The sequence below is a fragment of the Pelobates fuscus genome, chromosome 3 (genome assembly GCF_036172605.1).
Source record: "Pelobates fuscus isolate aPelFus1 chromosome 3, aPelFus1.pri, whole genome shotgun sequence".
In the NCBI taxonomy this organism is placed as follows: Eukaryota; Metazoa; Chordata; class Amphibia; order Anura; family Pelobatidae; genus Pelobates; species Pelobates fuscus.
In genome coordinates, this window is record NC_086319.1 from 352,436,697 (window position 1) to 352,451,095 (window position 14,399).

Here is a 14,399-nt window from a genome sequence, read left to right on the forward strand (position 1 = left end):
ATTGCTCCTGTAACATTTTGTAATTGTCTCATTGTTAAATATCCCCCTTTATAATATTGTAAAGCACTGTGGAATAAGTTGACATTATATAAATGCCAATAATAATTGTCTTCCTTTGTTTTCACCTTTTCTTACATTGTTCCTGATTAATTTACTCAAAGACGGCATTGTGGATTCCTCTGCTATGGTGTCGGTGACAAATATCCTATGTTTCAGTCCTGCTCACTCTTTTAATAATTCAGTTTTTTGGTAGAAAGTTCACAGTTATAACCCTGGTGTTCTGGTGAGGACCACTAGTGACCATCGTATTCTTGCCATCGTTAGAGATATATCAGTTGGTTCACTAAATCCAAATCATTGTTCATTGTAATCCTGTGTAGCACTTTACTCTCACCTCTTTTTTTATTTGCCCTCTCTCCTCTTTATCTCTCTTCTGTCGTCTCATTTTCTCTTCCTCCGCTCGCTGACGATTTTCCTCTTCGGCAGTTCGTGCAATATTCTCAAATCGAGATCTCAAATCATGAGCGCCACTTGTCACTGAAACAAATAGCATTGGTTAATCAGCTACATATCTCAAAATATATGTCGAACAACAAATTCACTACAGGTGTTATATTGCAGCCATCAAAATGCTGTCTATCTACAGTTTGTTATACTTAGACAACTTCTGGGGGGTTAAAATGTAGGCAACACCTGGATAGCATTTCTACTATACCATCTGGCTAGTGTAGCATACTACTCTCTATGTGCTCCTTATTTAGTGTTGATTAGTTTGCTGTCTTTGAAAAGAAAACCTCCAACTGTTTCATAGGAGATTTTGCCTTTCAGATAGAAAAAGTAAGGACCACCAAAAACTTGGTGACAGACAGATGAGTTAACTCTCTAGTGGCCATTAAATGTACATTGGGGTTTGAAATTTCAGCATCTCTCAATACTCTATCTCACGGGTTACCGTATCTCACTGTGCGTGTGTTTCTGTATCTCTCACTGCTCTACATCATGAGTTACCGTATCTCTCAGTGCTCTACTTCATGAGCTATGAGATCTCTCTCTGCTATACATCATGAGTTACTGGAACTCTCACTGCTCTACATCATGAGTTACATGATCTCTCACTGCTCTACATCATGAGTTATGAGATCTCTCACTGCTTTACATAATGAGTTACAGTAACTCTCACTGCTCTACATCATGAGTTACCATATCTCTCACTGCTCTACATCATGAGTTACCGTATCTCTCACTGCTCTACATCATGTGTTACCATATCTCTCACTGCTCTACATCATGAGTTACCATATCTCTCACTGCTCTACTTCATGAGTTACCATATCTCTCACTGCTCTACTTCATGAGTTACCATATCTCTCACTGCTCTACTTCATGAGTTGCCGTATCTTTCACTACTCTAATTCATGAGTTGCCGTATCTTTCACTACTCTACATCAAGAATTACCGTATCTCTCTTTTCCAGATTACCTCTGCAGTCATGCAGGTCTTTGAAAAACTTTTTGTCTGACCTCCGCTCACATCACGTATCTAATTCAAATCTATCAGCCACTGTACTAGCAGACTGCAAAAGAGTGGCTAAGATAATTTTTTTCCATTGTAAAAGACATTATTTAATATGATGCATTTGCATCCCCACCCACTGCAGACATTATTTAATATGATGCATTTGCATCCCCACCCACCCAGACAAAATACATTTTGTCTATCTATAATTAGAGAACAATAATGAGAAAAATGGTTATTAATTACTGGCTTCCAGTGGTTGAGTTTTCTGGTAAACGGAACTGGGAGATTCAATTTCACCAAATCCAGAGGCACACTGTGGAGAGAACAATAAAATTAAGATATAATTAAACCAATAGTACCATGCTTACAATTAGACTTGTGCATAGTGAAAACCATTCAGGAGAGATGAATTTTGACCAATTTTGATCATGAAAAAACGATTATGAAAAAGAAACAGATAAAGCAATAGTGTGAAAATGGGACAACCAATGTACTGCAAACTATATACAATATGTATTATATACATATTTTGCTGTATACTGATAGGAAAAAAATTCTGCCACTTAGTCCACCCCCCCCCCCCCCCACATATCTTGATTTTTGAATAAAATCAACATTTAGTACTGTCCCCTAGCCATCGTAGCCATCAGTCATCTTTTTTTTCATCAATCGTCTTTTTTTGATGCCCATGTGGAATTCAGAATCATGAATCAGCACGACCATGATTGGCCATTGCACATTTTGCTTGGCTTGTGATTTGGCTCCATTTCAGGTCAAAGTTTGGGAATTTGAATGATCACCCGATTTGGATGGATTCACAGTTTGGAATGAAACAAATCCAAGACTACTTAGAATTACATTTTATTCCTCTATTGTTAGATTTATATACCCTACTACTATCCTGTGATGATCATTTCTTCCATATAAACCTGTCCATTACAGTTCTACAGCTGGTAACCTATAACTGTTCTATTAAAAAGTACCTTGTCCACCCGATCAGTCTGTACACCATAACGACCACCAAATCCCTTAGCGTAATCTGCATTTGATACACAGGTAAAAAAAAAAAATATGAAAATAAATTCATTATTTAGAAGTCAACAAAAATAATTTATTTTTCAAATTAATTGTCTTCTTTTTAGTTAAATTTAGCACCTCAGTTATAATCATGCTTAAAGAGAACCTGTAGCCACTTACCTTGTCCAAGGCCACAGAGCATAAAATGGCAGTGGGATCAGGTGCAGAACATGAGTAAAAACTATTAAAAATAAAACATTTTAACATGGCCTCCAAGATACTCATAGCAAACTGCCCATCCTTCTTTTGCATACACATATACGTGTGTTTCTAGTACCCATTATATACAGGAATTTTTAAATATGTACCAGTACTTGATAATTTCAGAATAAAAGCCTTGTTGTGTTGTGTGGAGGTGCTGGGTGGTAAATGACTCAGGCCAGGAATTAACGTCTGGTTTTCCCTTCATGCTGACAAAAGGGTTAAACTCTACACAAAGTTAGTTTAAATTGCTGGTTCCTCTTTGTGTCTCACTGACTGAAACTGGAGCCTGTGTATTAATTAAACATAATTGTTTTAGTAACATAACAAAGAAGCACTTTGAACTGAAACATTTCGGCTAAAAAGCCTAGCTTTGAAAAAAGACTGATGTAGTGTACTGCTCCTAGTTAACAACAGTACCACTGCAAGGGATTTAATTTTCCCCACAGAGTAGGACCAAAAGTGATTAGAGCCCTTATTCCCAATCATCAGTTAAGGCTTGATGCAGGGTACAGCAACAACACTTTGAGTGACAGTGGCCTTTTTACATCAGAGTTCCCAACAAAGGGTCATCAAAACAATACATTTTGCAAAATAGTTCACAATCCAGGCGCCTTGGGGTCTCGGGCATAATTTGATCAATTTAGAACTTTATTAAAGGCCAGACACCAGGGCACCAAACAGTGTTCCCTAAAAACATATTTTCCCCTTCAGGTATCCCCAAACTGATGCCATCGCAGGTGTGCGACAACTGAACTTCAGATAGTTTTTCAGACCAAAAGTGCTTGGATCGGAGATGCCTAGCCCGAGTAATCCAGGGAGAGAGTATGACCAAGCCGCGAGCACTCTTACAATCCTGCAGAATTCCAGACCACTGGGTGGGAAATCCCGGTCCCAAACTATGACTGCTGTTGAGTCCAGTACATTGAGCTCCCACAAATCCTGGGGATCGCTGAATGCATGGTCACCTCCAAGATCACCCTTCCAAATAGCACCCTGTTTGGTGGTATTGGAGCTGAAAGCTACATTAAGTTTGACCAGACCGCAGCAATCTCGAGATCCAATCAACAGTTCCATGCTAGCCTCCTGCTAGTCCCTAAGGCACTCTAGGTAGTTACTTTGTCTCTCCTAGCCAAGAGGTACAGTATGGATGGAGTTAACCATGTGAAGTAAATCTCTTTTAGGGATGGTGGTGACTAGAAGACCTGTACCCAACCATAGTGACCAGGTTGTCCATCATTAGATAAACATAATAAAACTAAAAAATGTTAATATTTGTGTAAATTATTTTCAGTGCTCAGTACGAAAACTAGTGCAATAAGCCCAAACCTGCATAAATAGACTACTAGACTTTAATATTATGTGTAATAGTTTTTGTTAGGCTGGAAAATATTGCTGCTAACTCTAACAGTTTGGAAGTGTAAGCCATGGAGGTCCAATCCAGGTCCAAAGTTATATCATCAGTCCATATCTAACATTTAGTAAAAAAAGTGTGCTAGCTGTAGTTCCTAATAATGTCCAATCGAAGTAAAGGCACTTCTGTGTTTTCAAGCCAGTACAGCTCTCAAAATGTATTTACAGTCACTATCTCTGTATTCGTTTTAAATACCATAATCAGCAGAGAACTAAATATATACCTGTGTGTGTGTTGGGGTGGAATTCAGTCATTACTGGATAACACCACTGCAAAGGAACAACCTCTAGTCTATGTGATTACTGCAAATAGCCATGGGTACCCAAATAGGTAAAATCATGAGGTCAAAAATTGCACACTACCTAATCCTTCCCAATCTTTTCTTTTAAAGAAAGTCTAATCACTCCTTTAATTCCTAATCATTCCTCTAATTCAATACTGTTAAAAAAAAAACTTATTTGCAAATTATTTATTTACCGAAGTCACCAATAACGATTTTGTAGATAAATAATTGGTTAAGTTTTTCCAACTGTATTGAATAATTTTAGAAAGTTTTACAATGAGGCCATTTTAACCATGGCATCACTAACATATTTCAGTATCCTGATAGCGTCACTTCGACATCACCAACTTGTTGGACCATAGCCCCCTCAATGAGCTGCAATGGTTAGAGTTCTTCCAGTTCCCCTTTAACAACTGTTTAAGTACAGGACATCATGACGCTCATGAGTTTGGTCGGGAAGACCTATTTCTTTTACATATTTGGTTATACACACTGGTGTTACCTGTCTGTGATTCATGAGGTTTAACTTCTTCTTTGTGATTCCAACTGTGAGCAGCTTTATCTTGTCGATCTTTCTGGACTCCAAATTTACCACCAAATCCTTGTGAATGGTCTTAGAAAAATAAAACAATATTGAGTGGTTAGGCAAGATATCCTAGAATGGAACGTGGGAAACAAAGCAAATGTCTCAAAGTGGACAAAGCTTGGATGGAGAAAAGTTAGAAGTCATACAGTAGAACATAAGGATGATCCTAGAATATATAATTTTCATTCAAAAATAATGGATGAAATTATGAGCGTCAGGTAATGGATAATGAGTGGATATAGAATGACTTTTAAACATGATGGCAAATTATCTAATAATAAGCAAGAGATGTTTCATGAACTAATTGAATGGTGGCGATGTATAATTGCTAAAATAATTAATCTCTAAAGGTACATTCAATTTCAATCAAGTTATATTTTAAGTGTGTTTAATCATCTTCACTAATTAGTAAATGTCAAATTATTATTATAATGAGTATCAAGTGATCAGAATAATTTTGAGTAAGGAGAACTGGTAATGATGTGCATCAACAGCTATTATAGTGAGTGAGTCTCTGTAGACTGATGACCTTTGACTACCTGCAAAGATTGGTACCTGTCTGCGATTGATGGGGTTGTATTTCTTCTTTGTGACTCCAAGTGTGAGCAGATTTATCTTGGCGATCTTTTTGGACTCCAAATTTCCCACCAAATCCTTTAGAGTAATCTGAGTTTAAAAGAAACGCAAATAAAAAAAATTGACCAAAACAAAAGTTTTAGTAGTACATGAAAAACACCATAAAAAGGAACAAAGTAAGACCATTAGTGGTTTTCGGGTATTTGTAGTTGAAATTTGTAAATGGCAAAAATGTATAACTAAACATAAAAATCTACCGAGTTTGTTTTGTTTTATTATGTTATCTAATATATAATTCTGGAATTTTACAGGTTAAGTGGGTACCACCTTACGGATAATAAACTTCTGCTGGAACTTTGCCAATATAAAGTCACTTGGTAAAAAGCTTGAGGTGTAAAGCTAGATAAAATCTGTTTGTGTTACAATGGATCAGAGGGTAACCAGGTGTATATATATAATATATATCGTGTCCATATCTATGACTACAAAACAACTGGTTAAAGGTATAAAGTATAAAAAAAATTTCATTAGAGGCAGACAAAGCACCAAAATTATTAAACTGAGCAGCTTTAATGTTCAAATAGTAAATAGAAAATTATGGTAAGTTATATATATTTTTGTGCCTGTTGCCACCAGGTCTTGCTGCAGGCGTTTTGCAGCATGTGTTTTTCACAATCTGCCTTCTCAGAAATCTGGTTGCAGCCATTGATAGTTTCCATTTTCTGCCCCGCTCAGGTAATGTAACCATTGTGCCTTCAACTTTGAAATTGCAAACTATGCTTCTAACTCTAGGAACATTTAGTGCCTTCGCTGTCTTTTTGTATTATGTTCCTTGTTTGTTAATGGCATTGATCCCTTCTCTTAAAGGGACACTATAGTCACCTGAACAACTACAGCTTAGTGTATTTGTTCAGGTGAGATCTATAGCTCTTTGCAGGCAATCTAATGTAAACACGGTATTTTCATAGAAAATACAGTGTTTACATTGATTGATAGGAATACCTCCAGTGGCCGTCACTCAGACGGCCACCAGAGGGACTTCCTATCTTGTAGGGCCCTAAAAAGGCCCTGTACACGTCAGACGTATTAAGAAAAGTCTGACGTGTGCAGGAGAGAGAAGGCACTGTGTGCGCGCCTTCTCTCTCCAGCCTGTCAGTGAGGACAGGGGGCGGGCAAATACCACGAGCTGAGCGGTCAGTCAGCTCAGCTCGCGGCCGCGCACACTGCGCGCATGCGCAGTAGTGCGCTCAGGACTTCAGAGGGCGGCATGAAAGCCGCCCTCTGAAACATGTGCGCATGCGTGGCGAAGCCGCGCATGCGCACAAGGGAGCAATGACGGTTCCAAATGGAAGCATCTGATTGCTCCCTGCTCCCGCCCGCCTATCTCGTCATTTTGACGAAATAGGGGGCGCGGCTTCACGAGGCTCCCGGCGCTGGAACCAGGTGAGTAAAAACGGCTGCCTGGAGAGTCCCTTTAACTTTGTGGACCATTCATTTGAGTTAGCCATATTTCTAACATGCAGTTAAATGTGACACTTAATAAACTCTTAGCCAGTTTAGGTATTTCACGTGTTCCAGCTCAAGCACACCTGGTGCAATAATGAAGCCCTTGATAAGTTCGGTTGCATCAGGTGTGCTTGAGACAAAATCTGTTTTGCAAATGTGTGGTGTTGTGAGGGATTCTAATCAGGGGTTTGAATCACTTTGAGACTGGAGAAGTCATTATAAGTTTTATTTTTGGTTGAATTTGGGCAAACCACTTGAAACTTTCATTGTGTTGAGCTACTTCAATTGCACATATAGACATTGGGAGTAAAATGTGATGACCACATCATAGGGGAGTTATAAGCACATATTAGGATTTGATTCTGTAGAGAATGTGTAATGTGTGGGTTGTATAGCAGAGAATGAATGAATATAATAGAGGTTAGTAGGGTACATATAATATAAATAGGTGGTGTACTCACCCTGCTGCGAAGAATGCTGCTCTACCTGAGCTTTATATTCAAAACCAACCGCTGACTGCAAAAGGAAAAGAAGAAAAAAAAAGATGATATTGTAACAGTACAATTTATCAGGCTAAGGGCAATCAATATTGTATTTTTGCTTGTCTTGACCCAGTATGAACTAGAAGCATTTTTTTTAAAAGTCGGATTTTCAGTAGAAACTTTCTGTATTGGTGTAAACCAGGGGTAGGCAACCTTCGGCTCTACAGATGTTTTGGACTACATCTCCCATAATGCTTTTACAGCCATATTGCTGGCAAAGCATCAAGGGAGATGTAGTCCACAACATCTGTAGAGCCGAAGGTTGCCTACCCCTGGTGTAAACAAAAGACACAGAGTATCAGTAAAGTCACATGGGTTTATTCAATATATAGTGAATTGTAACATTTAAATCTAAACTGTAAAATGAGGAGTCAATTTGAAAAAAAAAATATTCAACTCAGCTGTAGACACAGCTTGGCTGTTTTAGGAGTCTATTCAGTCCATGCCAACTTCATGAAATTCTGCTACGTTCAATCAACTCACTTTTCCAGCATTTGGATGATCGTATCGATGAACAATAAGGTTCATTGTATTTTATTTCAAACAAAAGCTAACTGGATTGAGCTATTTTGAAATTAGCTCACCTGAACAGCAAACAAATTGAAGCAAAATGTCCATGGTACAAAAAATTAAAATGTAGCTAAGGTGACCATAGAGTTTGGGGGTTTAGGGTTGGAGTAAGCTTCAAACTATCTGCAATTCAGGCAAAATATTTACTTTTTAATTCCTTCACAACTGCAGCCCACTACCCCTTAAGGACCAAACTTCTGGAATAAAAGGGAATCATGACATGTCACACATGTCATGTGTCCTTAAGGGGTTAAATGTTACATTGTTTCATAGATTATCATATGATTCTCTCAGCCAGAGAACACATTGGGAAACACCTTACACTCCTTAGTTCACAGAATGCATTGCTTTCAATCGAGGAGTTACTTGACACTTCCAGAGGACACATGGACAGATATATGGCAACATGGACACACTGGCCTTTATTTAAAGCCTCGGAGGATTTTCTGTCCTATATTACGGATAAGTAAACGTTCTAATTTACTATTCTTTTTTCTATTTTTTTCAGCCTCTGTTTACTCACACTCCCACTATCCACTTCTCCCTCACTCTCCTTTTTTCCGTCATTATCTTTCATCACCTCCTATCTCCCATCTTCATCTGCTACCTGTTAAGACACCCACAGCTTAAATGGATGAAACTGCAGATTAGCCGATCTTCCCCTTTTCAGAGACACAGGCTCTATTACAGTAGACCGCCAAACTCCCGAACGGAGTGCAAGGGAATGCGGTAAATCCACGAAACAAAGAATCAGCCGAACTCCTTCCACGGCTAAAACAGGCGAAATAAATACTTCTAAGTAGCAATCCCCCCAAATACGAAACCAAGCTCCGTCTTGAGGGTAAAACAGGATTCTGCTTTAATGAGGGCTACCTGCCTGGTATTTATGCAGGTCTCCCACCTGGTGGACACTCCCCTAGGGGACCAGATGGAAGACTGAGACACATATCGTACAGTAGCCAATCGCAGTGGCCCGGGTTTAAACACTCCCCTTTACACAAGTAAAACCCTCCTCTCTATCCTGGAGATAATTGGGAAGAAATCCAATTATCTCCAAGGATAGAGGCAAACCGCCATCTTACATGGTATATTAAAAACACATAAAAATACATAACTATAAAAATACCGGATACATTGGATTTGTGTAACGTATCCCCAGATAGCCTGGATCTGAGCGTATATTACTACCGAATAGCGCTCAGACCCAATGCACACAGTTCAATCGCCATGGAGTCAAAGTCTTTCACATGTCTTTCGGTATACGATTGACTCCATGGGATGACTAGCTGGGTTACTGGGTTAAGTCCATTCATATCATCCAAACTCCCGAACAGACCGGTTTTCGTATGCCTCGACGATAAAAGAGGGCGATCGGCAGTTTCAGCGGTGTTCGGTAGGAAAAAGTGTCCGTTTATAGTTCCATGAGTTCTTCGTCGAACACCGCTGTTTGCATGTTTAAAATGGCTGCCGCCTCGTGGTCGGCATACGAACGACGACCACCCTGCATACGGTTAGAATGAAGAGGTGTCTGCGGTTAACCACAACGTTCTAATTGGGGCCAAGAGGTTAACCACAGCACACTTCTCTTCTGGGTGGCCGTCCGTTCGGTAGTTTTGTTCGGTATAATCCTGCAATAAACGAACAGGGGCATACGGACAGGTAATTCCACGAATGAAGATAAAACAGACGAACCAGCAATAGTAGTTATACAGATGGATCTGTCACACTACCCATACTGCATCTTCATCTCTCTCCATACCACCATTCCCTTTTTTTTTGCCCCCTCACTACTGTAAACAACAAGACCGTTCTTTCTGCCCATGGTCATCTTATTAGTTAGCCCAGGCAAGTAGTGTCTTAGTCATAGTAGGATTTCACAAAATAACTAAACACTTGCTCAGACCTACTTTTGCTTAAAAATAACTAAACACTTGCTTAGACCTACTTAGATATACTTTTGTCAGTACCAAAGGAGTAGGTGATCATCTTCTGGGAGACCTGTTCTCCCTAAACGGGCACCTAATTCTCTGTAATAGTAAAAATTGTATTGTGTGGGTGTTACCTTGTCCACACGGTCTGTTTGTACACCGTAACGTCCTCCAAACCCCTTGGAGTAATCTGCAGAGATAGATGCAAAAAGGTTCATTCTGAGAAGTACATGTAGAACCTACACCAAATATAAATTTTTACTTTTAGATCCCTTAAAAATTAAAAGTGTTAATTTTTGTTTTTAACTGTCCAAGACTCATTGGAAGCTTGGACTGAAACAGAAGCGCAGCACAGAACACAACTGTTGACCCAAACTAATTTATCTATCTGGCTCAATCAAACCTCTCTGTGCATGCACTATTGGATATTCCAGTTTACCTTAATTAATGTTGGATTCTGAAAATATTAAAAACATATTGTATTTTGTAAGTCACTAATCCATGTCGTGTTTTTCTACATATATTGTATTATTATCTGTGTATTCTGATCTTGTGATCTCCATGCTCTATAACCTTTGGCAAATGTGAAGTTTTCATGTTTATTTGGAATGCTTGACTTTGGATAGTTTCCTTTATAAAATAATACCTCCCACCAGTCCCAAATCCTACTGGACATCCTGATTTTGGAGTTCTGCCCCACCTTTCTGGGTTTGTTCTCTGGTGTCCTGCATCTACATCTCTGCAGTCCAATACTCTTTCCTTTCTTGTTAGTTTGGCCTGTATATGTGAATTTAGCTACAAGGTCACCCTCATAGTTTAGGAATTTATATCCATATCTCCTGCCAAAACAGTTTATACTGAACTACACTATACCTGCTTAACCTACCATATTTTTTTTCAAGTGAAGTGAGTACTTTGCTTGTAAAAATGTTTTGCCTAAAAATACTTTTTTCTCTGTGCTAACCCCTATAAGAATGTTAGGGATACTACACAGAATGATGTATGCCGATGGGCATACAAATGATAGATACATTACTGCTATAGCTTATTTAATTGGTTCAGTGATAATTATCATGTGTTAATTCCCAGGTGAAAAAGAGGGTCTTCTCATTCACTGACCAGCGCTATTAGCGGGTTTTGAGAATATCATTACCTTAACTCTATAAATCGATGTTGGGAGGCCCACTTGATCACTGTCCTAGAAAGTCTCTTACCCACCTTCCTTACCCAAACTTCCTTGGCCAACAAAAATACTTTATTTTACCATTATTTTTCACTTATTTTTTCTGGGATTCTTATTTCCTCCACATTTCACTATCCACACCAACTAACTTTTCAAAGACACAAAGAGGGACACTTTTATTATAGGGGTGTGAGTAGAGGTGTGGCCAGAGACCGGGCTGTTCTGAGAACTTGTAGATGACTTACACATTTTAGTTGCATAAATTGTTACTAGTATCAGAACAAAAACCTTTCTTATTTGCACGGACAGATTTCTAAACACATTTATTGTAGCTTAGACACATTACTGTCAGTATTATTACTGTATAGCTCTGTTATACATTCGGACACAGGAACAATTTGGAGCTCTTAAAAAAAAATAAATTTAAAAAAAGGAACATTAGAATAAAAAAGAGGGACAGAGTGATATGGGCCCAAAATAAGGACTGTCCCTCCTGAATAGGACTTATTGGGAGATATGCATTGTCTGCAAGCCTTCAGCTATTCAGTCTTCATCTCTAATTGCCAGAAACACTGAGCAATCTGGGCAGGACAGCCAAGGCAAGTAGACCCTATGGCAGTAGGTGGCTGGGTGGGTGCTTATTAGGCCTGTAAGGCTAATGCAGCACAAGTGGATTACTTTACCGGAAGAGAAAGCCAGTAACCAGAGAGTGGGTTTTAGGATCCCCTCCAATAACTTAAGAACACAAGTGAAGACCCCTCAATGTTCCTTATGCCATGCCACTGGTCTAACCGTGAGTGCGGGGGGCACATTAGGAAATAAATTCCTTGGTCCCACTCCCATCTGCCAGGGTCCATATAACATTACATCTCTGAACAAAACATAGGTTGTTACCTCCTGATGGTAGCCATGGGCATGGCCTCTTATCTTTCATAGTTGCCAGATATGATGGTAAGCAATAAAATCAAGAGATACGATGGACAAGAATCATGTGGACTCACCTTGCTGGGAGGTGTGCTGTTGTATCTCAGCCTTATAACCAAATCCAACTGCTGACTGAAATAAACATTAATTATAATAAAAATAATATAAATGAACATATATATTGATTGTACACAAAACTGGGTTTAAAACAGCATTGAATATAACGCACCATGAAACAAATATATTGTGGCTCCTGTATACAATAAATATATAATTTTAATTATTTTTAAGAAGCTGTTATATATTATATAGTTGGCACTGTAAATTAATGTTCTGATTAATAAATGCAGGAGTTAGTCACAAATTAGGTTCAAAATTGTGCCTTAGACTTCTTAATTTTTATAAATAATTTATCACTGAAAGAATAAATGTGTCACATTAATGCAAATTCATCTTTATCTTAAAGTGCCACTCCACACAGATAACAGAAGGGCCACTTTACAGCTTCCTACTGAGCAATGACTCTGTGGGTGCATTCCCTCTGGTTTCTTTTTTTTTTTTTAATTCTTTATTTTCAAGGTTTTTTAGTTTTTCATGAAATAAGTCACACATCACAACTTTTAGGACTTTGGAAGTGTACAGCTAACATGGATATAATACATTTGGATTACAGCAATTTTGATTCCCATGACCTTTGTCTCAGTTTGCGGAGGTGAGTTGTGTGACAATTCATTTGTTACAATATTTTGCCATAACATTTTGTGCTATAATTGCTTAGATTAGTTTTTATCTTTTTTTTTATCTGATTAACCTTTTTCGGCGCACCCTCATTTTGTATTTATATTGCAAAATAAACACACAATATTTATATTATGTATATACTTTGCAGAACACTGGCTAATTTTCCCACCCTCTTGGTTTGTGATCCTTGTCAGCAGGTAGCACGGTCCTCTAGGGTAAACAACAGGCACAGTCCTTTGGTTTTCATATAATCTAGGCAACTTTATTGGCATGTAACTAGCCTTTTTATATCACCTATACGTCGAATTCCTTCATGAGCTGGATTTTCCAGGTGCCCAACCTCTTCAAGACCTGTTTCTGTCACCAGCTCATCCTCCACTGGAATAATCCTCCATCAGTTCTGCGAATTCCTGGGAGCCTTCCTTGCTCCCTACGGGTAATGCTACAGGTCTCATCTCTATATCCTCAGGGGGTTGGCCAGGGAGGCTGTCTAGAGCATCCTCCTCCTGCATGAATGCAGCCTTTTATCCCAGCTCCATCCCATCATGCTCAGCCTGGCCCTGGTGTGGAGCGCTGTTCTTCTGCCGGAGGCAATGACTCCCGGCTTAGTTCATCTTTTCTTTGCCTGGTTTCCTCCCCAGGGTTATCCTCCGCTTGTTCGGCCTTGAGTGGCCACCTCTCAATGCCAGCAATGCTTTCCTCTGGACTATCGGTCTCCCTGCTCCCTCGGGGTTGCCCAGAGACGCAGTCATGGACTCTCGTTGGGTAATGACAGCCTCAGTATCAAACAGCCGGTCAGGCAGTCCAAGTCCGCCTTTAATTCCATTACGGTTTTCCCAGAATCTGGCAGCGGTTCCAGGTATTCAGTGCGCCCAGGCATTGTAGATGTAGTCTTTGCCAGTAGATCCAGTTCTATGGCTCCCGGACAATCATTCAAAGGCTTTGTAGCAATACCAGGTGCCTCTGAAATATTTAATTCTGTTACGCCAATGTCACCTACTTTGTCACTTTCACCTTGGTCGGGCTTAGGTGCAGAAGTGCCTATCTTATCACCACAGCTTGGTTCTGTAACTGTCGCTCTCTCTTGGCTTAAATCAGAAGCGGCTACTTGGCCTTTCTTCTTTTGACTTTGTTTTGCCACTACTTCTCTGCCTTGCTTTTCTCTGCCAAACTGTCCAACAGCTGGTTGACATTTTTGGGTAGCCTCTGCTACTAAACAGTGCACAGCATTTTTGAGCTTAACTGGGGTGCTTTGCTTCTCTCTATTTTGATCAGCTCTTTTGCTGTTGTCTTCTCGGTACAGTGCTACTTATTTGATTAACAGGGCTGGAAAAATAAAAAGTCCTCAAG

At 39.3% G+C, this 14,399-nt stretch overlaps 1 protein-coding gene across 1 annotated transcript in view; it reads right to left on the bottom strand.

The window, feature by feature from the left end:
* Nucleotides 1-14,399, bottom strand: part of LOC134603319 (src substrate cortactin-like) — a 59,173-nt gene that overhangs the window by 23,836 nt on the left and 20,938 nt on the right. The window contains exons 6-13 of the mRNA XM_063449176.1: nucleotides 12,386-12,440; nucleotides 10,336-10,391; nucleotides 7,623-7,677; nucleotides 5,635-5,745; nucleotides 4,996-5,106; nucleotides 2,502-2,557; nucleotides 1,762-1,831; nucleotides 395-537 (exon numbers count right to left, since the gene is read on the bottom strand). Of these exons, the coding sequence (XP_063305246.1) occupies nucleotides 395-537; nucleotides 1,762-1,831; nucleotides 2,502-2,557; nucleotides 4,996-5,106; nucleotides 5,635-5,745; nucleotides 7,623-7,677; nucleotides 10,336-10,391; nucleotides 12,386-12,440 (657 nt within the window). The remainder of the gene's footprint in view (nucleotides 1-394; nucleotides 538-1,761; nucleotides 1,832-2,501; nucleotides 2,558-4,995; nucleotides 5,107-5,634; nucleotides 5,746-7,622; nucleotides 7,678-10,335; nucleotides 10,392-12,385; nucleotides 12,441-14,399) is intronic.